Source organism: Hypanus sabinus, chromosome 6 (genome assembly GCF_030144855.1).
Source record: "Hypanus sabinus isolate sHypSab1 chromosome 6, sHypSab1.hap1, whole genome shotgun sequence".
Lineage (NCBI taxonomy): Eukaryota > Metazoa > Chordata > Chondrichthyes > Myliobatiformes > Dasyatidae > Hypanus > Hypanus sabinus.
The window spans coordinates 67,771,465-67,798,485 of record NC_082711.1 but is presented as its reverse complement, the minus strand read 5'-3'; the positions used below and the strand labels follow the sequence as shown (position 1 = coordinate 67,798,485).

Below are 27,021 nucleotides of genomic sequence, written 5' to 3'. Positions count from 1 at the left end.
ATCCCGTTAGAGATGGCAGAAGTTTCGGAGAATTATATGCTGGACACAGAGGCTGGTGCGGTGGTAGGTGAGGACAAGAGGAACCCTATCCCTGATAGGGTGGCGAGAGATTCAGGTCATGCTATAACATACTAAAGTACTCTAAATCCCTGGATTTCCTCTGAGAGTAGTAAACATCATACAGCCACTGGTAACTAAAATTTTCTTTTAACATTATTTGATGCTTTTTACTATTGGTTCAGAAAGGTACTTTGGAACTTCAGTGTCTTCGGCTGTCTGCAATGTGTTTCTGCAGGGTCCGCTACATATCTCTTTCATTTTTCAAGCTCTTTGGATTCAAGTGATTTGGATTTGAATGTAAGGGTCATAATTAACAAGTTTGCTAATGAAAACAATGCTGGTACGATTAACAGCAAGAAAGAAAGTGCATAAGATATTAGAGAACAGTGAACTTAAAATTGGCAAATAGAATTCAGTCAATAGAAGTGTCAGATTAAACATTTGAGGATGGAAAACAGTGTAAGGACTGCATAATGAATGACAAGATACTAAAAAATGTATATGAATCTTGCAGTCCAAGTCCTGCAGAGCATGGATATCGAGGAGATTTACAAGGATATTGCCAAGGCTGGAGATATATCGTTATGAGCAAACACTAACTAGGCTGTTTGGTTTGCTTTGCAACAAAGAAGACAGATTTAATTGTCTGTAAAATTATAAAAGGCTTTTAAAAGGATCCCTTAACAGAAATACTTGGTAACTAGTGGCCGTAGATTTAGTTAGGTTGTTGAGAGGTCGTGGAGGGATAGGGGATGGTGGAGGAGAGCTGAGAAAATTTTTTTTTTTAATTTTGTGAATATGTGAAACCTGAAATGGTCATGGAAGCAGAAACTTTCATCATATTTAAGGCATACCTGAATGAGCATTTGAAGAGCCAGAAATGGTGAGGCTATGGGTCAAAACCTAAAGTCCAGTCTGTGCTGTAAATTTTAGTGATTTTTTTATTGAAGAGGAAATTTTTACATTTATTTAGTACCTGCCACATTTTTAGGCAGTTCCAAAGTACTTAGCAGATCATTATTATTTTAGTAGTGTAGTAACTGCTGTCTTATAGATAAAGTTATCAGACAAGTCACGCACAGTGGGATAAATGATCACATAATTCAGATATGAGAAATAGAAGTTGGTCAAGTGCTGTACAGGCAGTCCCCGGGTTACATACGAGTTCCGTTCCTGAGTCCGTATTTAAGTCAGATTTGTAGGTAAGTCGGAACAAGTACATCCAGTGTTATTTAGCATCAGTTAGTCAAACATTTGTCTTAGTATATATTTTACCTTTCTATGCATATAAAACACTTAAGAAATATATGTATTCCAATAATTAAACCACTCTGTTGCTTAGTAATAATTGTAGCTTTCATCAGGGCAGGGCTTTTCACATGCTCCATTATTCTCACTTTATCCGTTATCCTTTAAAATTGTTCTGATTGTTGACTGACTGTAGCCTAACGCTTTTCTAATGACCGATGGCGTTTCACCTCTTTCCAAACGCTTTATTATTTCCACTTTATTTTCAATCCGATCACTTCCTGTCAATGGAACAGAAACACTGCAGACGTCGGGTTCCGACCTCTGCTGGCTCCCGAGGTCCACTGGGTCTTAAGGACCACCGCACGCCGTCAACAGAACAGAAACACTGTGGGCGGCAGGTCCTGAGGTCCTCTGGGTCCTAACGACCACCGCACTGAGACAGGCTGAATGGGACAAGTGGGGTCTGTGCAAGGTTTGGGTATTTGATCATACACAATATTCCGCGTGGGAATTTAAACTGGAGGTGGCCGTGTTTTGTTTTTACGAGTTCGAGTTGTGAGCTCGATATCAACCCAGCACGGATGGTACGGGAGTCACTGGATGAAACTCTGAAACCTCAGTTCTCGAGCCCAGCGCTGATCTCACTGCGCCACCAGCCGACCAGAATGTGGGGGGTGGGGGGGGGGTAGTCAGGGTGAATCTTACTAAGAAAATTTTAAGCCAAATACAAAGTTAAACACTCAACACAGTGTCAACGGCAACAACTTTAAAATGGCAGACGGCACCAGGATCGGACTTAAAATGGCCGACAGCATTCTCCTTCCTTGGTTCATAAGTACGAATTGTCCGTAAGTTGGACATTTGTAACTCAGGGACTACCTATATTTAAAATTAATCTTGCGACCTATGGCATTGAATTTTAACTTCCACTAAAAAGCAGGTTTAAGACAAGGTGGTGGTTAAATACAGCAAAATTGATTTGTCCCCAACTTCGTCAGCTTCCACTTTTAATCTAATTTTAATCACTAGTGCCTTTGGGCCTAGTTGTCAGTTTCACAATGTTATTTGCTCATTGGGTGTGTCAAACAGGAGGAGTTATGAACTTTAACCCTTGTTTTTCAAGTTATTTTGGAACTTGTTCATGAAAGCAAACCAAAAGCACAGTCTCTTTGGAAGAGCCTGAAAATTTCACAGGCACATCTCACAGATGCTTTCACAAAGAACTCTGTGGAAGGATCCATTCACTGACTACATGATAGGAGGCTTTTGAAAAAACCTTGAAGGAACTTAAAAATAGGAACCAAATCTTTAAACTTTGCAGTTTAATTTTGAAATACAGTGTTCATTTGTGAATTACATTTTAAAACTACCACCAATCCACATCTGTGGTATTTATGCAGTTATACATTTGGACCAGGGAACATCTTGGAAAACATGAACAAGCACCTTGGGAATGGCGTTAGACAGCTTCTGGCATTCCTGCTGCTGCATGGGGGAGGCGGGGTAGGAATAGTACTGAGGTGCTGTCTGCAGGAGGCAGAGACGAAGCTCCACCCCTGCTCCTCATTTGCCTGAACAGTGGCATCCCAGGAGATAGATAGATATCAAAACCTGATGAATAGTGACATTCATTGTATCCAATTGTTTTTTTTTATCCTTCTATTATAGACCAAGCTTATTCAGCTTGGAAGACTAAAGGATTAAAGGATTACCGTACTACGATTTTCCGATTTATTTTTGGATAATTGTTTTATGTCTTTTGACCAATTATCTAATAAATATAATTTGCCTAGATTTCATTTTTTTAGATATTTACAGATTAGGAATTTCTTAAATACTTTTCCAAATTTTGTGTCTTCAGGCATTTTGGAGAATTTGTTTGAACTAAGCCCTTTTCAAAAAGGGCTAATATCAAAACTTTACAATATAATTATGAAAATATGTTCAGAGCCCTTTTATAAGACTAAAAATGATTGGGAAAGAGAACTTAACCTTACTATCCCTATTGAGAATTGGGATAAAATTCTTCAATTAGTTAATACATCATCTATATGTGCTAAACATTCATTAATACAGTTTAAAGTTGTGCACAGGGCTCATATGTCCAAGGATAAATTGGCTCATTTTTATTCCTATATAAATCCTATTTGTGATAGATGTCAGTCTGAGATAGCGTCTTTAACTCATATGTTCTGGTCGTGTCCGCTTTTGGAAAGATATTTTTGAAATTATCTCTGCGGTATTGAACATTGATTTACAACCTCATCCTATTACTGCAATTTTTGGTTTACCAATGATGGTATCACTCCATTTATCCTCTTCTGCTTGTCGAATGATTGCATTTCTTACACTAATGGCTAGAAGATCTCTTTTGTTGAATTGGAAAGAAATTAATCCTCTTACTGTATTTCATGGGTTCTCTCAAACTATGTTATGTCTAAATTTAGAAAAAATTAGAAGTGGTGTATTTGATACTTCTATTAAATTTGAAAAGATATGGAGACCATTTATTCAATATTTTCATATGATGTAATATGACCCTGTTCCAGGCCTATTTGATTTTCCAGTTTTGATTCTATATATGTTGAGAGGATCGGAGTTGACGACACTGATGATTTTGTATTTTTGTGAGATATTATAAACAGCCCTTTTTTTTCTTTTTTCATTTTTTGTTTTTTTCCTTATTAGTTACTAGATTATTAGATTAGTTTTTTTGCATATTTTTTTTCTTTTTTCTGTTTTTTTATTATATATTATGATATACCTAGGTTTGCCTTGTTTATTTATATATTGTATCATCTATGATTTGGGAATGCCCATTTATACTGTAATCATTGCTTATATATTCTTTCATGTCCAGTTGAATTGTGTATGTTTGTAATCCCATTATCTATGTATCAATTTTATTTTGTTGATATTAATAACAATAATAAAAAGATTGAAAAAGAAAGAATAGTGACATTCAAAGTCAGCAATGCACTCGACTTCTTGGCCTGTACAAAGATTTGCTGGAGAAAACCATTATTTTGAGGTCAGTTCCCTAAACTATTTGGAGCAGGCACCTGATTGCTCATTTGTCAGGGTGTCCAATCAAATTTGCATATTATCAGTCAAGTCAGAAGGTACATGCCCTCGTGTCTGGGACTCTCAGCATTTCCCAGAAGCATGGGATGTTATTAATTTCAGCGGGTCGTAATTAAAGCAACCACATATCACCTGGGAAGCCTCATCAGCTCCAAGAGCTTCCACTCTGTTGTATGCAATTGGTGTGTATCCGCAAAACCTCAGTCCAGGTGTATGAAAGTCTTATCTACAGTTGTATTGTAGCAAACTCCCCATTCCTAGCTTCTCACACTTTGCATCAGGCTTAATGTTTGGCTGTTTCCAGTTCAGAGAGAGCTCGTTAAAATTTTACTGCTAATGCCATGAAAATCCAAATCATTGATATTTGATACAGCTAAGTTTAAAAAGAAAATACCAATGACATATAAAAGCTCGTGATTTCCCACACACCAGTTGTACGAAATCAATTATCTAACGGATTTTGTTTTTAACAGTAATGATGCATTTAGTGTCTCCTGAAAAATTGTTTGCCAAATACTTGAACACCATGCCCTTTAATTATGGTACTTGTCTAGATTTGTAAATCAATGAAGAGTAAATACCAAATAATTTGTGTTTAAATGTATCACTGTCTTGGTTCCCTTTTTTTTCAGATTACCATCTGAGATTTATGTTTTGTTTTTAAAATGTTGGCCCTTTCAAGCCAGTTACTAGTTTAATTTTAGATTTTTTTGGCACAACTCATTATGTCTCTGGGCTGATTAAAAATGACAACTGCATGGACCTCTGCCTTACTTTTGTGAAACCCAGTGTATTAGAATAAAGGTGTTGCAAGCTTCATATAGAAAAAACATAAATTGAATTATACTGCTATTATCCCATTTCACAAAAGGGAAATTAAATAAGTGACATTGTGTGTGCATTGAGCAAATAATTTCTGATTTTTTGTTGATTTCCTGAACTGTTAGCTCTGGCAGTACTGGTTAATTTATGGCAAAAAGATCATAGTAATGCACTTTTAATCATTCTGCAAATATGGAAAAATTGTAATTTATATTAAATGGGAAGATTTTCTATAGTTTACCATCTTAAACAGTCTAGGAATGATGCAGAAAATGTTTTTTTGAGGTACAGTACATGATGAAACACCACCTTTTATATACCTGTGCAAAGCAAGATGAATGAAAAGCAAGAAAGTAAAAACAGTATAAAATCTATTACACCAGTAATTTTATACTTTTATAGTTTTGTTTTCCATTCTTCATCATTCCTCTCAGAGAAACAGACAAATATTTTGAAGGAAGAATTCACTAAAATACGAACAAAGTTTGAATACAAGTCTCATGCTTTATTGTTGAGATTCGTGGTGTTAGGTAAATGGTATTACTGGCGTGCTGTGGTGAAATTTATGCCACTCAAGCTAGTGTGCTATACACACTATTGCAGAATGTTATAGAAAATAAAAGCAGATGACGTCCATTTGTTCCATCATGGTTTAGCGTTGGTTGAAACATTGCTCTCTCCGATTACTGGGTCAATAACTCTTTGTTATTTTGCAAACGTACATCCAAATATGGCCTTTGGTAACAATTTTGCATCCAAGGATCTTATTTTCGTTGTACTTTTAATTCAATATGAATGAGATTGGCTTTCTTTGTTTGAGTAGATAGTATGCAGATCAAAACTAGTGTGAGAGTTTGCTTTCATTGTACAAGCCAAGACATGAAATAAATAAAATGCTGAAATAGCTGCCTATGCATATTATCTCAAATGGGTAGTTATCATACCTATTATAAAGTCACCTTTCCATAAGTAACTCAACTTACAATATTACTGAACCATGCTCCTCTGACCTCTCTCTTTAACAAGGCTCTTTTGCCCCCAGAACTGCCACTCACTGATTATTTTGTTTTTCATGCCACTCTCTGTAAATGCTAGAGACTGTTCTACATGAAAATGTCAAGACATCATGAGTTTCTGAGATACACAAAACATCTGTCTGGCACCAATAATCATTCCATGGTCAAAGTCATTTAGAACACACTTCTTCCCCCATTGTGATATTCAGTCTGAACAGCAACTGAACCTCTTGACCATGTCCGCATGCTTTTATGCATTGAGTTGCTGCCAAATAATTGGCTGATTAGATATATGCAATAATGATCAGGTGTACCTAATAAAGTGGCCACTGAGTTTAAATTACAATAAAATATAAAGTAAATATATAGTACAAAAGGGGAATAGTGAGGTAGTGTTCATGGCTTTAAGAAACCCGGACGTAAGCACTTCTACTTATAAACCTTTTTTTTTCTTTTCAGGATGGCAACAAACAACGAAGGGAGAGAAAGAAAACTGTCTCCTTCAGCAGTATGCCAACAGAAAAGAAGATCAGTAGTGCTAGTGACTGTATCAATTCCATGATTGAAGGCTCTGAACTTAAAAAGATTCGTTCAAATTCTAGAGTGTACCATCGTTATTTCCTTTTGGATGCAGACATGCAATCCCTCAGGTGGGATCCTTCAAAGAAAGAATCGGATAAAGCGAAAATTGACATAACATCAATCAAAGAGGTTCGAACGGGCAGAAATACAGAAATGTTCCGCACCAATGCTATTTATGACCATATTTCAGAAGATTGTGCATTTTCAATAATATATGGAGAAAACTATGAGTCACTGGACCTTGTAGCTAATTCTGCAGATGTAGCAAATATTTGGGTTACTGGCTTACGGTACCTGATCTCTTATGGGAAGCACACATTGGATATGATAGTGAGTAGCCACAATAACATGCGGGCATCGTGGCTTTCAGATGTTTTTGCCACAGCTGATACAAAGGATGTAGGATACATATCATTTAACAAAGCTGTGCAGCTTATTAAAAGTCTAAACTCTGGGCTAAAAAATACCAAAATTGAATTGAAATTCAAAGAATTACACAAAGCAAAAGGAAAAACAGGAACAGATGTTTTCAAAGAGGAACTTATAGAAGTATATCATGAGCTTTGCACAAGACCAGAAATATATTTTTTGTTAGTCCAATTTTCAAGCAATAAAGAATTTCTAGAAACCAAGGACCTGATGATGTTTTTGGAGGCAGAGCAGGGAATGCCACATGTTACAGAACAAGTGAGCATGAACATTATTCAGAAGTATGAGCCATCAAAGGAAGGACAAGAAAATGGTTGGCTTTCCTTAGATGGTTTTACTAAGTACCTCATTTCACCTGAATGCCATATATTTGATCCAGAGCACAAGAAGGTTTGTCAGGATATGACACAGCCAGTGTCTCATTATTACATTAATGCATCACACAACACCTACTTAATTGAGGACCAGTTTCGAGGCCCCTCAGATATTACAGGATATATCCGTGCTCTGAAAATGGGGTGCCGAAGTGTTGAAGTGGATGCATGGGATGGACCTGACAATGAACCCATCATCTACACAGGCCACACGATGACATCTCAGATAGTCTTCCATCGTGTCATTGATGTAATTAACAAATATGCTTTTGTTGCATCAGAATATCCTTTGATTTTATGCCTGGAAAATCACTGTTCAATTAAACAGCAGAAAGTGATGATCCAACATATGAAAAAGATCTTGGGAGACAAACTGTATACAAAGCCCCCATCTGTTGCAGACAATTATTTGCCCTCCCCTGAAGTCCTTAAGTACAAAATTTTGTTAAAGGCGAAAAAGCTGCCAGATAATTGCACAGGTCTTGAGGGTGACATTACAGATGAAGATGAAGGAGCAGAAATGTCACGAAGGACGACAGGTGATAATATAGATCAGCAGAATGTAGCTCCCAAAAGATTTCTGCTCTGCAAAGAGCTCTCAGACATGGTGAGTCTTTGTAAATCTGTACTGTTTAAAGACTTCACAGAATCGCTTCAGAATCAGAAATTCTGGGAATTTTGTTCATTCAATGAAGTAACTGCTAGTAAACTAGCTAATGAATACCCAAAAGACTTTGTGAATTATAATAAACATTTTCTTGCCAGGATATATCCAAATCCAATGAGGATAGATTCGAGTAACATGAATCCTCAGGACTTTTGGAAATGTGGTTGCCAAGTAGTTGCAATGAATTACCAGACACCCGGTTTAATGATGGACCTCAATATCGGTTGGTTCCGTCAAAATGGGAATTGTGGGTATGTACTTCGTCCTGCCATCATGAGAGAAGAGGTGTCCTATTTTAGTGCCAATACTAAAGATTCAGTGCCAGGTGTTTCTCCTCAATTACTCCACATTAAAATCATTAGTGGCCAAAACTTTCCAAAACCCAAAGGCTCAGGTTCTAAAGGGGACATTGTTGATCCCTATGTGTATGTCGAGATCCATGGAATACCTGCAGACTGCGCAGAACAAAGAACTAAAACTGTTAATCAAAATGGAGAGAACCCTATTTTTGATGAGAGTTTTGAATTCCAGATTAACCTCCCTGAGCTGGCAATGGTACGATTTGTTGTTCTGGACGATGACTACATTGGAGATGAGTTTATTGCTCAGTATACAATCCCCTTTGAATGCTTACAACCAGGATTCAGACATGTGCCACTCCAGTCACTGACCGGCGAAGTTCTACCATTTGCTTCATTATTTGTCCATGTGGCCATCACTAACCGAAGAGGTGGAGGGAAACCTCACAAACGTGGTCTTTCTGTGAGAAAAGCTAAAAAGTCAAGAGAGTATGCTAGCATGAGAACAATCTTGATAAAATCTATAGATGAAGTGTTCAAGACCATTGTCCAGCAATTGCGGGAAGCAACTGATCTTCGAGAAAACATGCAGGTATGTTTGTGTATGCAAAAATTGATCTGTCTAAATATAACAACAATTTAATTATTTTATTTTATAACTCTTGGGGCTTAAGCCCAGTAGTAGACGACTCAGCCCCTTGAGCCTACTCCACCATTCAATAAAATCGTATTTGATGCACCTCAACAGAATTTTTCTGCACTCTCTTGATAGCTTTAATATCCAGAGATCTAGATAGACAGTTTCCTTTTCTGTTGAATGATTAGGAAGTTTGCTCCAATGGTCAGAAATGAACTTCTATCTCTTAATCTCTGCAGAATAGCATCCAAGTTCTACTTAATATCTCCTCTCAACAACAGAGCCACATCTCAGTTCATCTGTCACTGATTACATAGTAACTTTTGGTTATTAAACTACCATGTTTTAAATCAAGACTGTTAGCAGACAAATTATATGAGGATTGCAAGGCACTAAGTTGGGCATTCTGTTTATGTTTGTGAGAAAATACCCAACGTTTGTAAAGAAAAAAGACAAGTTAATGTTCTATGTGTAATCATTTGTCGGAGGTAGTTTTTACGATTAAATGGGTAATAAGATTTATTTTAATGGAAGCATTAGTTACCAATGAAGAATATTTTCATGGATAATTAACTGGTTGATTAAAGTTTCTGCACAACATCTTCAAAGGTTCTTTGAAGATGGAAGAATCAATCTATTAGTTAAGTACCTCCCGTTGCAATAAATGAGATTTACCCCAGCCAAGGATAATTTTGTCGAAAAATCCGAGTGATAAACAATAAAATATCTCTATATGTCAAACAGATGCTGTGGTTTAAAGTGAAAATTTAGTACTATAAGTTCTCTTCCTTAAGGCATTTAGTAAACAAGAACTAATTTTACAAGACAACTCATCTTTGAAGTCTATGAGACAGAGGAGGCCACTTGGACCATTGTATCCATGTCAGCTGAAAAATGAACTGTATGGACTAATTCTGTTCCCCAGCTTTTGGTTCATAGTTGGGAGTACTTATCAGATGCTCATTCAGGTGTTTCTTTTTTAATGCTTTGAGGGTTTCTACTGTAACCATTCTTTACTGCAGTGAGTTCTGTCATAGTCCGGATCGGTTCCCCTTTAAATTTAGTTAGGTTGAGATCCGGACCATTGACTCCTTGTGTCCTTCTAATTCCGTTTCACACATCCCTTGAGCTTGGCAAACAAGGTAATCTGCCCTCGACCCGAACTGGCAGCTTATAAGCCCCTGGCTTTAGCCGTTTGGGGTGAGAGTGTTAAGAAGCCTTCGCAAGTCACCGCCGCTGCTACGACAAGCCAGAGTGATCCAGCCTGCATCAGAGTGCCAGCAATTCGCCTTCCATCGCCAGATTGGGTCCGGGCAAGGTCAATCTACCAGGGGTGATTTGAAGGCGGAGTTCTGACTCAACGTTTATGCCCCTTGTCCATGTCTACCCCTGGAAGAGTCCCGGCTTGGTGCCTGAGCTGAATGCGGAGTCCTGACTCGACGTTCATGCCCCTTGTCCATGTCTACCCCTCGAAGAGTCCCGGCTCGGTACCTGAGTTGAAGGTGGAGTTCCTGCTCGATGTCGTGCCCGGTGTCTGTGTCTACCCCCTGAAGAAGAGTCCCGGCTCGGTGCCTGATCTGAAGGAGGAGTCCTGGTTCAAGATTCCTTGTCCTGTGTTTTGGTGTCCACGTTTCTGGCTGCAGCGATCCATGGTATCCAAGTGTCTGGTGGCGGTGAATCAAGGTCCCAGTCTCCAAGTCCAAGGGCCGTGGCAGTCCCTGTCCCCAGGGTCCCAGTCATGGCCACGGCTGTCCATGTTCCCCCGTCCATGTCCAAGGTCCGTGGCTGTCCATGTTCCCCCTGTCCATGTCCAAGGTCCGTGGCTGTCCATGTTCCCCCTATCCATGTCCAAGGTCCGTGGCTGTCCATGTTCCCCCTATCCATGTCCAAGGTCCGTGGCTGTCCATGTTCCCCCTGTCCATGTCCAAGGTCCGTGGCTGTCCATGTTCCCCCTATCCATGTCCAAGGTCCGTGGCTGTCCATGTTCCCCCTATCCATGTCCAAGGTCCGTGGCTGTCCATGTTCCCCCCTGTCCATGTCCAAGGTCCGTGCCTGTCCATGTTCCCCCTATCCATGTCCAAGGTCCGTGGCTGTCCATGTTCCCCCTATCCATGTCCAAGGTCCATGGCTGTCCATGTTCCCCCCGTCCGAGTCCAAGGTCCGTGGCTGTCCATGATCCCCCTATCCATGTCCAAGGTCCGTGGCTGTCCATGTTCCCCCATCCATGTCCAAGGTCCGTGGCTGTCCATGTTCCCCCTATCCATGTCCAAGGTCCATGGCTGTCCATGTTCCCCCTATCCATGTCCAAGGTCCATGGCTGTCCATGTTCCCCCATCCATGTCCAAGGTCCATGGCTGTCCATGTTCCCCCTATCCATGTCCAAGGTCCATGGCTGTCCATGTTCCCCCATCCATGTCCAAGGTCCGTGGCTGTCCATGTTCCCCCCTGTCCATGTCCAAGGTCCGTGGCTGTCCATGATCCCCCTATCCATGTCCAAGGTCCGTGGCTGTCCATGTTCCCCCATCCAAGTCCAAGGTCCGTGGCTGTCCATGTTCCCCCTATCCATGTCCAAGGTCCGTGGCTGTCCATGTTCCCCCTATCCATGTCCAAGGTCCGTGGCTGTCCATGTTCCCCCTATCCATGTCCAAGGTCCGTGGCTGTCCATGTTCCCCCTATCCATGTCCAAGGTCCGTGGCTGTCCATGTTCCCCCTATCCATGTCCAAGGTCCGTGGCTGTCCATGTTCCCCCCTGTCCAAGTCCAAGGTCCGTGGCTGTCCATGTTCCCCCTATCCATGTCCAAGGTCCGTGGCTGTCCATGTTCCCCCTATCCATGTCCAAGGTCCGTGGCTGTCCATGTTCCCCCCCGTCCGAGTCCAAGGTCCGTGGCTGTCCATGTTCCCCCCGTCCGAGTCCAAGGTCCGTGGCTGTCCATGTTCCCCCTATCCATGTCCAAGGTCCGTGGCTGTCCATGTTCCCCCTATCCATGTCCAAGGTCCGTGGCTGTCCATGTTCCCCCCTGTCCAAGTCCAAGGTCCGCGGCGATCCCAGTTCCCCCATCCATGTCCAAGGTCCGCGGCGATCCCAGTTCCCTGTTTCCAAGTCCCAGGTCCATGGCGATCCTAGTCCCTAGTCCCGTAGTCCGAGGTTCGTGTTCCTCTTTGTCCTCCTTGATTTCCCGATCTTCTGTGTAGTGAGTAATAAACGCTATTTTATTGTACCTAAGAAAGACATGTTTGTCTCCTGCTTGTGGGTCCTCTCCCAACACCCTTGTCCCCACCTCATGACAGAGTTCTACCACTTGTAACTAAAATTATTACTTCTCTTTCTAATTTTAACTAGATGACATACTGTATTTTGGTGAAGGAAATAGATACTTCCTATTTAATTTATTTAGGGGCTTCATAATTTTGGACACTTCAGAGAAGTACCACATATTTGTCTGTAGCTGGATTATACAGCTGAATAGTCTTCACAACTGTAACTTTTCTTCCTCCCACTTCCAGAAATGTGCTTTTCACCTTTTTATAGGAACATTCGTCCATATACATCAGACAAAGAACCCCTTCCCTAGTGCATTTAATATGACCACATAGAGAAAACTTACCCCTTTTTCTACTTCAAAACTATGACAAAGAACTGAAAAGGATATGTAAAAAGAAATAACAACTGTTAAAATACCATTTATCTGTGATATTCTTAAACAAATATTCTCACAAGTTATGCAAGTTAAGTCACTCTTTTGTGGTACCATTGAGATTGAACAACTATGACAAAATCTAAGATGTGTCTAATGAAACATCTGAATCCAGTCATGTCAGTCACTTCAAAACAAAACTTCATTTGCAATCCAATAATGAATGCCTTATAACCCCTAACAAGCTATTTTTATGCTATGGCCTTGACAGGTTATGCCTCAGATGTCTTTATATCCTAGTCTTGTTCTCCATGAACACATATGGCTTTAATTTAATTTGCCATTATTGTTGGTCTGATTATTCCAGTAAGATTAATTATTAAGACTTATTAATAGTAAGTTCTTGCTTTGCCACTTAAGATTCTGCAGCCTATGAAATTTGAGGAGAGATCAGGACAGGGAGATTACGTTTGATGTGCTCCAGAAATAAGTGGCACATACACAGTAGCATAACTGTTGGTGTGATGCTACTACAGCTTGGAGTTTTGAAGTTTGAATCCCAGTGTCCTTAATGAGTTTGTGTATCTTCCTAGTGGAATGTGTGGGTTTTCTTCGGGTGCTCTGGTTTCCTCCCACAGTCCAAAGATGTACCAGTTAGTAGGTTAATTGGTCGTTTAAAACTGTTCTGTGATTAGGCTAAGGTTAAATTAGTGGGTTGCTGGCAGTGAGACTAGAAAGGCCATATGGGGCTATTCCACACTGCAGCTATATAAAAAATTATTTCAGTCTTTTAAGAGACTCTTAGTTAGCTTCAGGGAGACATCTTCAGGGAGTGGTGTCTCAGAAAGGCAGCGTCCATTATTAAGGACCCCCAGCACCCAGGGCATGCCCTTTTCTCACTGTTACCATCAGGTAGGAGGTATAGAAGCCTGAAGGCACACACTCAGTGATTCAGGAACAGCTTCTTCCCTTTTGTCATCCGATTCCTAAATGGACATCGAATCCTTGGACACGAACTCACTTTTTTTTAATATACAGTGTTTTTGTTTTTGCACTTTTTAAAATCTATTCAATATATGCATACTGTAATTGATTTACTTGTTTATTATTTTTACATTCTATTTATTATTTTTTTCTTGCTAGATTATGTATTGCTTTGATCTGCTGCTGCTAAGTTAACAAATATCACATCACATGCCAGTGATAATAAACCTGATTCTGATTCTGCTTCTGAGCTAGGTACATAGAGCTTAGAAAAATAGTATCTCTGTGGTAGGGAGCTTCTAGGCAGTTTCTAGAGTAGGTTACATGGTTGGCACAACATTGTGAGTTGAAGTGCCTGTAATGTGTTGTAGATTTCTATGTAGTGTAGTCCCCTCTAGTAGATTTCCTTCTAATTTGCTGAGATACAACACCATATTCGCTGAGAAATTTTAGTTTCTCGACGATAAGATAACTAAGTCTTCGATGTCCCTGACACTCCACAATTAACTACTCACCGTAGATGGTCTTTTAAAGACAAATAAAGTTCTGTAAAGATAACTACACCATTTTGATAAAGTAACCAAGAGAATCAATGAAGCAAATGCATTTGAAATGTTGGATATAGATTTTCAAAAAAATAGTTTGGGTAAATCTTGCATTATAGGCTTGTCATTAAGATTGAAGACAATTGAACAAAAGTAGTGATACAGGCATGGGTAGAAAATTGTTTAAATGACTGGAAACAGTAGTAGAGAATGTTGTCGGTCTAGAGGTACAGGTATCACACTGTAGTTTTGGATGTGTAGGACATTCTTCGCAAACTTGCGGAAGACACAAAACTTGGAACCACACGGTTACAGCAAAAGTCTAAGAGAATACAGTCTGGCTGGTAGAATGGACCAATGTGGCTGATGATGTGTAATGTAAAGTAGTGTAAAATGGGTAGTGTAGTACTTAAACACAATGGTATAAATCCAGAGCAACATATACAAAATGCCAGAGGAACTCAGCATCTATGAAGGTATATAAAGAGCTGATGTTTCAGGCAGAGACCTTTTATTGGGACTGAATAAAAGTGGGGAGAAGCCAGAATTAGAAGGTGAGGGAAGGGGAAGGAGTACAAGCTCACAGATGATAGGTGAGGTGGAATGTGGTGAGTGGTGGAGGGGAATGAAGTCATATTGAAATGGGTAGCCACTGGGAAATAGTCTGTCGGGATCACCTACTGTATTTGATGCTTAATATGGCCTCCCCAATTGGTGAGACAGTGTAGATTGAGTGACCACCTCGTCAAGCACCTTCACTCCATCCACCACGACAGGCAGGATTTCCCATGGCCAGTGATTTCAATTCGACTTCCCCTTCCCATTCTGCCTTGTACATTGTAGGTTCATGGCCTCCTCTACTCTTATGATGAGGCCACTCACAGGTTGGAGGAGCAACTCACTTTTTCCATTGCCTATTCTGGCTCCCTTCTCCTCACCTGCCCATCATCTCCTGCTGGTGCCCCTCCTCCTTCCCTCTCTTCCTTGTTCCACTCCTCCTATTAGATTCCTATTTGTTCATCCCTTTATTTCTTCTAACCCTCACCTCCCAGCCGCGTGTTTCATCTCCCTCACCTGGTTTCACTTATCATTCTGCCAGCTTTTACTCTGTCCTTGCCCCCACCTTCTTATTTTGACTTCTGTCCCCTTCCTTTCCAGTCCTGATGAACAGTCTCAACCTGAAGTCTCAGCTAATTATTCCTCTCCATAGAGGTTGGCTGATCTGCTGTGTTCCTCCAGCATTTTGTGAGAATGGTGCTTAAGTTATTGGACTAACAGCCAGAGCTTGGCACTGTTAATCCAGAGAGATGAGTTTGAATCCCACTGAGACCATTGGGAACTTAAATGCAGATAGATGGATAAATAACACTTGGTATTATTTTTAAAGAAATGTTTCAGTAACTAACCATGAGACTACTGGACTTTAGTAAAGAATGTGTCTGCTTTTTGTTCTTTGTTAATGTTATTTGCATTATATGACTACAACAATCAGGGGAGTTGTCCTTGATTTCCTCTTCAATTTGGAGTAAGTGTGGTGCATGTTAAGTGGCAACAACATCCACAGCTTTTAAATAAATAAGTAAAAGGAATAAATGGTAGGCTTGGATAAAAACACCTGTTGCAATTATTTCTCGGATTTATGAAGAAAATAATTGATCAATGATTGTTTCTTTATCCTGAATTTTTGCTCTTATACCCTCATCTTTCCCCCAGAGGAAAGATAGAATACCCCTCTGTTCCCTTGCCAACCCACCAGTCCTTACATTCAATGGATCGTCCTCCTTTTATTTCTGCCACCTTCAGATTCCACCACCAGGTACACCTCCTGCATTACAAAGGGACTATTTGTCTTGCAACTCCATAGTTAAGACTTTCACTTTTTCTAACAACCATTTTCCCTTTTGTGGGATCTTTTTATGCACTTCCTGGCTTTTTGGATCTTTTCATCTCTCCCCCTCACGAGCCAAACATTCCTTCCAGGCAAAACAATGATTCACCTGTAGTTTTTTCAACCAAATGTATTTGATGCTCATCATGTGGTCTGCTTTACATTGGAGAAAACAGATTCGAATTACGTGCCACTTTTTTGGAATACTTTGGTAGAGTTCACCTTTCACTTTAATTCTTCATCCCACCCTGCTCTAAGTTCTGACCTTAGCCTCTTATTTCAAGAGCCTTACATCAGGCATAATATTTGGTTCAACTATCTCAGAGAAAAGCCCTTCCAGTTTAATTCCCACTTCAGAGGCAGTTGTAGAGAATTAAAGAATATAGGATTTTGGGTAATATACTGGTATGGATTGACCGTTAATTGAGGAAAGAAAACAAAGCTGGAATAATTGAGACTTCATTGATAGGCAGTACAAGTAGGGTACGGAAGTGATTTGGATGAGGGAACCAAATGTAATATATATAACATGGCAAATGACACAAGGCTGAGTAGGATTGTGATTGTTCAGAGGAGATTTCATAGCAACTTGAGTGAATTGGCAAATACATAGCAAATGCAGTACAATGTGGATAAATGTGAACCCGTCCCCTTTGTAGGGAAATCAGAAAGAAAGAATGTGATTTAAATGGTGACAGATTGGAAATATCCAAAGCAACACATACAAAAAACTCAGCATCTATGGAAAATAGTAAACACTCAAAGTTCGGGCCAAGACCCTTCCTCAGGACTGGAAAATGTTGATCTACAAAGAGACAAGTGTCCTTGTTCACTAAGTGTATGCATGTAGCTGAGCAAGCAATTAAGATGGCCTTCATTACAAAAGACCACACCAGAATAACATGTGCAGTTCTGGTCTTCTTACAGAGAGAGGATATACTTGGCATTGAGGGAATGAAGCATAGGTTCACCAGACTGATTCCAAGAATAGTAGATCTGCTGTACGAGGGGAGATTAGTTGAGGCAGCTCTGTATCCTCTAGAGTTTAAATCAGATAGGAACGCCTTGAAGTTTACAAAATAAAGACAAAACTGGAGAGACTGGTTGTGAAGAGGATGGCATGTCAGTGTTGGGACTGGGGTTGGTGTGGTGATCTAGAACAAGTGTCAGGAAATTGGATAAGACATTTGGGACTGAGGCCATAAGAAATGTCTTCAGTCAGAGAGTGGTGTACTTGTGTGATTTTTTTACCACAAAGAGTAGTGAAGAACAGAATGCTAAATAAAGTTATGGGAGAGATAGATGAATACATAGATACAAAATATTTTCGGACTTTGGAGAGTTTGCATGGATATACCATTAAAGTAAAGCATTGGGGGCCATGGTCATATTGAATGGTAGAGCAGGCCAAAATTGTTTGCCTCTCATCCTGCTCTGCCTTTATGGCTAAACTTCTGCTTCAAATATGATTTTTCTTGCATTTCTCCAAATCTTTTAATTTCCTTATTCTGTAGGAATGGCCGCTTTGAATGCAATTAAAAGCCGGGTACACATAAACATCTAATGTCGTGATTTCCAAAGATTTACTACCTTTTGAATGCAGAAATTTCTCCTCATTTAGTTCCAGTGATATAACACAGATTTTGAGACAGTGAGTTCTAGTTCTAGACTTCAAAGGCAGAATAACCGTCATCTTACAACCAACACACACAAAATGCTGGAGAAACTCAGCAGGCCAAGCAGCATCTATGGAAAAAAGTAGAGTCGACGTTTCGGGCCAAATTCCTTTGGTTCCTCCTGGCCCCCAAAAAATACATCCATGACACCTCACACACTCTTGATCTTTTCAAGGATTTCAGGTTCCCTGGCCCCCAACAGCGGATCTCCATCTCACTGCCACCTTGTCAAGAATTTAAAATGTTTCAATGAGATTGTCTCTCATTCTTCTAAACACCAAAGAAGAGAAGCCTAGCCTTCTTGATATCTCCTCAGGTATCAGACCTACAATCCAAGGTATCAGATGGGTAAATCTTTGATGCACTTCCTCTAATTCAAGTATGTTCTTCTGTAGGTAAAGAAACCAAAATTGTACATGATACACTTAGCTTTACACAATAGTTGTAAGACCTATTTACCCTTGCACTCAAATTTCCTTGCGTGCTGGCCAAGGTACCATTTGCCTACTGCACTTGCCTGCCAGCTTTCAGTGACTTCTGTACAAGAACACCATGTTTCTTTTGAACGTCAACAATCTCATGGATAAACATTTTTCCATCTTGCTCTCCATCGCCCAGATTATTGCACACTTATTCAGCTTGTCTGTCTCCTCTTGAAGTCTTTTTGCATCTTCATCATTACTTTTACACTTAGTTTTGAGTCAATAGTAACCTTAATCATTGATATATCAATAACATATCAAATCATTGATATAATTTTAAAATGCTTGGGACCCAAGCACTGATCCCTCCAGTGTTCCCATCTGCCATTCATAACTTGCCAATCCAATATGTACATTTTTATCCTAACTTTTATTTTCTGCCTCTTAACCAAAACTTTCAGTCCATGCCACTATTTTACACCAAATTTCAAGTGCTCTATGTTCTTTCCCTTGTGTTATGTTGTTGAAATTCACTTGATATGTTTTTTCTTTTTAATTTATCTCTAATTTTTCTGCTGTTCATTGCAAAAAACTATGTTCATGCATTAATTTCTATTGTCACTGTTCAATTAGTATAAATTAGGCACTATAGTTTTTCTTTAGCAGCAGATGATTACATAATGAAATAATGTGCATTAACTGCAAAATGTGACTGGCTTTTACTTTTGTTCAGTACACTTTCACTTAAACATAAAAATCAAATATTTCTTATGTGCTAATTACTCATTTTGTTGCCCATGGTGGATGTAGTGAGGTATCCAAGGCATGATGTGCTTATTTGTCTGTGGATAATTCTTAATGTTGCTAAGCAACAAATAAAACAATTTTCTTTTTCATTCACCCACTTTTACAAAATTCTTAGTGTTTTTTTTCCTGCCGACATAAATTTCAAAGAGTACTCATGATTAAAAGATGACTTCCAGCATTATATAAAATGTTCATTATATTTGAACATTTTAATATCATACTAAATTAATTCACCAACCAAAAGTAGGTAGACAGTTGTCCCTTCTTAGGCCTCCAGTCCTGTTGCTTAAGAAAAATGTTGCAGGTTTGGGAGAGTGTGAGCCAAATCTGCCTGCTAGTAGTTCAATTGCTTTTTCTCAGTCTTTGTCTAACCCGCTTCTTCATTGAATTGGTGTAACAGAACATGGACAAAGTCAGATACTGGCCATGCCTATCAATGGAGAGTGCAGAAGCACATAGTCAGCAGAAAGAGCCATTACGTGGCTCAATACATTGAAATAATAAAGGGAGACCTGTTACTGAAGGAAAAACCTAACACAAGCATTTCATATCTGCCTCTCCCTATATAAAAGAATTCCTTCCATCTTCTGTGAGGTAATTGTATTATTTGAGACTAGAATTGGGCCTTGAAACATTTCAGCCTCTCTACATGTCTCTTCTTTGAAATAGTTCTTTGAAGCTAGTCCACTGATCAAGCTTTTGTCAGTATTCTTAATCTTTCTTTCACCTGGTGGTAAATTTTGTTTATCCCACAATGTTTGCTGAAGATTTTAATTTGAGTAATTAAATTTTCTAAAAGGAAGTCTAAAAAACATTTTGACAAGGTAATAATGAAGCTGCTGGATTCCTGTATCAAGTTTTCTGCTTCACTAATGTCTTTCAGATTAGGAATTCTACCATTTTACTCAATCTTTTATAACCAATCACCTATATAACCTTTGTAATATATAAAAATATACACATTTACAGGATGTGGGCTTAGTGTTATCTGTCTAAGATGTCTCTCTCACCCCGTGCTGTTTTATCAGTGGTTGTAAATATTTTTCTTCCCCTTTCCCCACTAAGTCTAGCCTAAATGTAACTTTAGACTGAAAGATGTGGTTATTTTTAACTTGTCTGAGGATCATTTAGGAGTGGACAATCAGTGTCAGTCTTTGTAGCAGAACTTTAGCATAGAGTACGTGGACAGCCAGAAACTCTTTTTTTCCCAAAGCAGAAATGGCTAATACAAGGGGCATAACTTTAAGTTGTTTGGAAGAAAGTATAGGGAGAATGTCAGAGGTAAGTTTTTCCACAGAGAGCGATAGGTGCGTGGAATACCGAGGTGGTGTTAGAGGTAGATACATTAGGGTCTTTGAAAAGACTCTTAGGCACGTGGATGAAAATAAAATGGAGTGCTATGTAGGATGGAAGAGTTACATTGATCTTGGAGTAGATTAAAGGGTCGGCTCGACATCATAGGAGGAAGGGCCTGGATTATGCTGTACTGTTCTATATTCTATATAATCAACATCCTGTGAATGAACACATCTTAAAAAAGAGATTATGAGGGCTGAGCTGTATTGTGCAGTTGACGCTTGTGATTAGATGAATCATAATCATATCAATGGTGGAGTAGGCTCATGAGTTAGGTGGCTTGTTACTGCTCCTTTTTCCTTTATACTTTATGCGTCATTGACCAAATAGCTATTTTAAACCTTTTCCCAAAATGTGACGTAGTCTGTGCCATAGCCTGTGGTCAATTTTCTCAGAGGTTTGACAGCTGAATTTTATGTTCTCACATTATGAATTTCTTCCAATTTGATTCATGTACCTTACAAAACTATAAATGCTGGAACCTGGAAAACATATAATAGATGTAGCAGCATTATGTGAAAAGGGATACTCAGAATTGGGGAATTTCTTTTCTCTCCTTAGGTACATTGATTTCAGTAACTTTATAATCTGACCTTCATTTCTTTCATGACTAATGTACGTACATCTTTTAGGATATGACTGGATACCACAGAAACTGTTAATTTTTAACTCGATAGCCGATACCAATTTCAGTGTCTCAGCAAAGGTTACTACTGAACTACATCTGTAGAAGTGTAAGAATAACTAGTTAGGACTAAGAAAAGGGAAGCATGTTTGTTGGTGACTGTAACTCTGAACATAGTACTGAAGTGAAGTGAAGGAATTAAATGCTTAAAGCCAACATCCAGTTAGCAATTATATTTCATTGAATGTTAGGTGATTGAATGAATAAGAGAACCATGAATGAATAAGAGGATTGCTGAAAAATAGGTATCAGCACAAATCAGTTTGAACTTACGGCCTATTTCTGCGTATAATATAATTTGAACTTTTGAAGAGTTTGATATATCCATTAGTCTCTTCTGATTCAATATATTTCCATGATGTCAGATGTACAAAGAATACAGACAGGAATTAAAATGTTTGTATTCCATGAATATAATGAAAATATTTTGTATTAAATTGGACTATTATTTTCTATAAAATTGCTGTCAGTGATTTGTGCACCAGAACATAGTGTTTAATAATATAATGTTTCTGAGTGATTATAATAATGAAATGATTATTCTGTGGAGGTAAGTGCTTATATAATTCTCTATATAATTCATGTGTTCAAATGGTCAGTTGACTGATATTGATGTTTAAGTGAATAGATTGATAAAAGGCTCTACCAAAATCAAGATAAAGCCCATCTAGATCAGGAGTTCTGGTACTCTATCATTGCCTTAAATGCCTCTCCTTAGCCACCTATGACACAGAAATGCATAAGTATTACATATTTCTCTTGATCATTACAATCAGCAAAAACTGTCACTAATAAACATGCCTGAATAACTCATGGTTCTCTGAATAACTTGAGGACATTCAGTATATCCCTTATTGCACGGATGGCCACAAAGACAAGAAATTTTCACTGTATATTTAAAGTGTTGTTGCTGTTTACTGTTGTATACAATAAACTTACATTTCTCTGTATTTGCAGTTAAATTTTGTTATTGTAAAGATAAATATTCCACTAATTTGCATACTGCAAATTCCCAAACAGTGAAAAGAAATCAAAGATTGGTATGGAATCATGATTTGAATAATAAATGTTCTCCGGAAAACTCATGAGAATGTCCAGCTGTTCACAGGATGTGCAGCAGAGCCTTTAATATCTAACTATGCAGGTAGGGGGGGGCCTCAACTAAATTTCTCCTTCAAAAAAGAAAGCAGCTAAACCTTGTATGTTAAATTAATGTATGATTAAATTGATGTTTAGTCAAAATGATTAAATCATTAAAGGCAGGTTTTAACTTTAACTGAAGGTGAAAGTCTTCCGCCAATATTCACACTGATCTTTCAGCTGATATAACTGAAACATAGGCTGTGTTACAGCCTCAGAACACCTGTGCTGCAACATCCAAGAGAACTTCAAGAATTCCCCAAATCCTGGGCTGCAAAAGACCAAGGAATTTCCACGAGGCTAACCTATGATAGGCATAACAAGCCCATCAGACTCAGTGGGAGAAATCAACTGTGAGGGTTAAGCAAAGCTATCAGATTTAATTTTAAGTCAGTTGAATTTTTTGAGTGTGTGTGTGTGTGTGTGTGTTTCCATACTTGCATTTGAAGTTTTAACTTCTGATTTTTTAATAAATTTATTTTTTTAAGCTTACTTCTATAATTAAATAAAACTTGATGGAATTAGATAATGTGTGAATGCCGAAGAGATTCAATTAAGAAAGCAGACTTAACAGGTGGTAATCCTGGGGGAGCTTCACAGTCGTCAGCAGCTTTTCTTGGGCCTGGCATTTCAGCAGTTTTTTGTTAGTCTCCCATTTTTGAGACTACATCAGAGATATCACTAGAAGAAACATGATTATCTGTGGTACAGGTGACTGCAAACTTAAGGAAGTGGAATATTCCATGGCTTCTGAGATCTGGGGAGAAATTTGGTCCAGTGATAAGTTCCTAAAGACGTAACAGAAAAAAATATTATATGATACCTTACTTTGCTTCCATATTCACTACGGAAAAGGACCTTGGTGTTTGTAGGGATGACTTGCAGTGGACTGAAGGCTTATACTCACTGGAATTTAGAAGATTGAGGGGGGATCTTATTGAAACATATAAAATTCTAAAGGGATTGGACAGGCTAGATGCAGGAAGATTGTTTCCGATGTTGGGGAAGTCCAGAACGAGGAGTTTAAGGATAAAGGGGAAGCCTTTTAGGACCGAGATGAGGAAAAACTTCTTCACACAGAGAGTGGTGAATCTGTGGAATTCTCTGCCACAGGAAACAGTTGAGGCCGGTTCATTGTCTATATCTAAGAGGAAGTTAGGTATAGCCCTTGTGGCTAAAGGGATCAGAGGTTATGGAGAGAAAGCAGGTACAGGGTTCTGAGTTGGATGATCAGCCATGATCATACTGAATGGCGGTGCAGGCTCGAAAGGCCAAATGGCCTACTCCTGCACCTATTTTCTATGTTTCTATGAAAAGCTTGAGCATATAGACATTAAGAAAGAGGATGTGCTGGAGTTTTTGGAAAGCATCAAGTAGAATAAGTCACCAGGACCAGAAGAGATATGCACCAGACTACTGTGGGAGGCGAGGGAGGAGATTGCTGAGCCTCTGGCAATGATCTTTGCAACATCAATGGGGATGGGAGAGGTTCCGGAAGATTGGAGGGGTGCAGATGTTCCCTTATTCAAAAAAGGGAATAGAGATAGCCCAGGGAATTATAGACCAATAAATCTTACTTCAGTGGTTGGTAATTTGATGGAGAAGATCCTGAGAGGCAGTATTTATAAATATTTGGAGAGACGTAATATGATTAGGAATAGTCAACATGGCTTTGTCAAAGGCAGGTAATGCCTTACGAGCGTGATTGAATTTTTTGAGGATGTGACTAAACACGTTGATGAAGGTAAAGTAGTAGATGAAGTTTATATGGATTTCAGCATGACATTTGACAGTGTACCCCATTCAAGGCTTATTGAGAAAGTAAGGAGGCATGGGATCCAAGGGGTCCTTGTTTTGTGGATCCAGAATTGGCTTTCCCACAGAAAGCAAAGATTGGTTGTAGACAGGTCATATCCTGCATGGAGATTGGTGACCAGTGGTGTGCCTCAGGGATTTGTTCTGGGACCTCTTCTCTTCATGATTTTTATGAATGACCTGGATGAGGAAGTGGAAGGATGAGTTAGTAAATTTGCTGATGACGCAAAGGTTGGCTGTGTTGTGGATAATGTGGAGGGCTGTCAGAGGTTACAGCGGGACATCAATAAGATATAAAACTGGGCTGAGAGGTGGTAGATGGAGTTCAAACCAGATAACTGTGAGGTCGTTCATTTTGGTAGGTTAAATATGAAGGCATAATATAGAATTTATGGTAAGACTCTTGGCAGTGTGGCAGATCAGAGGGTTCTTGGGGTCCATATCAATAGGACATTCAAATCTGCTGTGCAGGTTGACTGTGTGGTTAAGAAAGCATACGCTGCATTGGCCTTCATCAACCATGGGATTGAGCTCAAGAGCTGAGAGGTAATATTACAGCTGTATAGGACCCTGGTCAGACCCCGCTTGGAGTACTGCACTCAGTTCTGGTAACCTCACTACAGGAAGGATGTGGAAACTATAGAAAGGGTGCGGAGGAGATTTACAAGGATGTTGTCTGCATTGGGGAGCATGCCTTATGAGAATAGGTTGAATGAACTTGGCCTTTTCTCCTTGGAGCGATGAAGAAGTGAAGGATGAGCGGTGACCTGGTAAAGACGTATAAGATGATGAGAGGCATTGATCATGTGGATAATCAGAGGCTTTTTCCCAGGGCAGAAATGGCTAACATGAGAGGGCACAGTTTTAAGGTTGTTGGAAGTAGGTACAGAGGGGGATGTCAGGGATAAGTTTTTTATGCGGAGAGTGGTGAGTGCGTGGAATGGGCTGACGGTGACTGTGGTGGAGGCAGATACAATAAGGTCTTTTAAGAGGCTCCTGGATAGGTACATGGAGCTTAGAAAAATAGAGGGCTATGGATAACCCTAGGTAATTTCTAAAGTAAGTACATGGTCGGGATAGCATTGTCGGCTGAAGGGCCTGTATTGTGCTGTACATTTTCTATGTTTCTGACCTAGCTAAAACAAAACTTTAATCTTGTGTTCGTCACTCATGCACATACAAATACCTGAAAACTGCCCACGTATCTGGGAATCATATTCAAATTACTCAAAGAAAGCGAAACAGAAATTTAAAAATAACTATTCAGTTCAGTCAAGCAGGTTAACACTGTGGGTGTTACTCTGAATGGAAAATCACTGTCCACTCAATGTGGAAGTGGCTATGTTCCATCTCAGTTGTTGTTTCATACCCAGAATTTGCATGTTATCATTTGTTTTTCATTATTATTCAGAGTTAAGCAGTGGTGTCCCAGTCTTCTCCTACACTGTTTGAGATTAGGTCTAAGGAGCAGAGTTAACAACTGGATGCTGTTTGAGTTAGTAATTTGAATGTAAGAAATTTGTACCTGTTATATTGGTGGGCAAATTGGAGCAGATCCCAAGTCACTCTAAGAATTGGTTTGTCTCATGACCAACCTCTCAATTCACTTCATCACAGTGGATGCTAGTGCTACTGGATGATAGTTATTCAGGAAGATTACCACTTTTGTGGGCACTGGTATTATTGAAGCCTACTTCAAGCAGGTGCATGCCTCAGACTGCTGAAGCAAGAGGTTAAAGATGTCAGTAAACACTCCAGCCAGTTAATTAGCACAGATTTTCTCTAATTGACCAGGAATACAGTCTGGGCCAGATGCTTTATGTGGGATCACCCTCCTGAAGGATGCTGTCATGTCGGCCTCAGAGACTGAAATCACAGGGTTGTCAGAGTCTGTGGGAGTTCATGAAGCTGCCTCCATATTCTCTTGGTTAAAGCAAGCAGAAAAGGCATTGAGCTTATCTGGGTGTGAAACCTTGTTGTCACATAGGATATGTAATTTGGTTTTACTTTGCAGAAGGTGATAGCATTCAAGCCCTGCCACGGCTATTGAGTATTCCTCAATGATTCAGGTTTGGTCCAGAATTGATTCTTGGCATGTGACGTTGCTTCCTGGAGGTCATACCTGGACCTTTTGTACTTTCCTTAGTCACCGGAACTGAATACCATTAGCAGATTGTGGATCTCTTGGTTCATACTGGGTTTCTGTTTGGAGAAGACTTGAAATGATTTTGTGAGGGGGGGGGGGAACACTCGTCTACAAGTATCTTTATCAAGGCCGTGACAACTGTGGCATATTCATTCAGATTCTCTGATGAGTCATTGAACATGGCACAGTCCACCAACTTTAAGCAAACCTCTAGCTGTTCCTCTGCCTCCTGCAACCTCTTTATTGTCCTTACCTCTGGTGCCTTGCTCTTTAGCCTCTGCCTGTAAGTAGGTATGAGGACGAGGACAGCCAGATGATAAAGTTTCCAGGAATATGTTCTCAGGATAGAACAGTAGGCATTCTTGATGGCAGTGTAACAGTGATCGAGTGTATTGTGATCCCTGGTGCTGCAGGTGATATGCTTATGATAATTAGGCAGAGATTTATTCAGATTAGCCTAATTGAAGTCCCCAGCAAGGATGTAAAAGTTGTCGGGGTAGTCTGTTTTTTGTTTGCTAATCAAGGCACTCAATATATCTCGTGCTTGCTTAACATCTACATTATGAAATTGCGGTCAGGATCATGGCGGAGACCTCTCTCAGTAAGTAGAACATTTGGCACTCAAGATTCACATCAGATGTTAAAACTTCAGCAACATTTTGTCGCAGTAACTTTTCTTTGTAATAATATTGCTGTGACGT

General features: G+C 39.5%; 1 protein-coding gene across 1 annotated transcript in view; it reads left to right on the top strand.

Annotated features, from left to right (window-relative positions):
• Positions 1–27,021, top strand: part of LOC132395559 (inactive phospholipase C-like protein 2) — a 224,772-nt gene that overhangs the window by 130,493 nt on the left and 67,258 nt on the right. Inside the window, exon 2 of the mRNA XM_059972348.1 lies at positions 6,693–9,176. Coding sequence (XP_059828331.1) covers positions 6,693–9,176 — 2,484 coding nt within the window. The remainder of the gene's footprint in view (positions 1–6,692; positions 9,177–27,021) is intronic.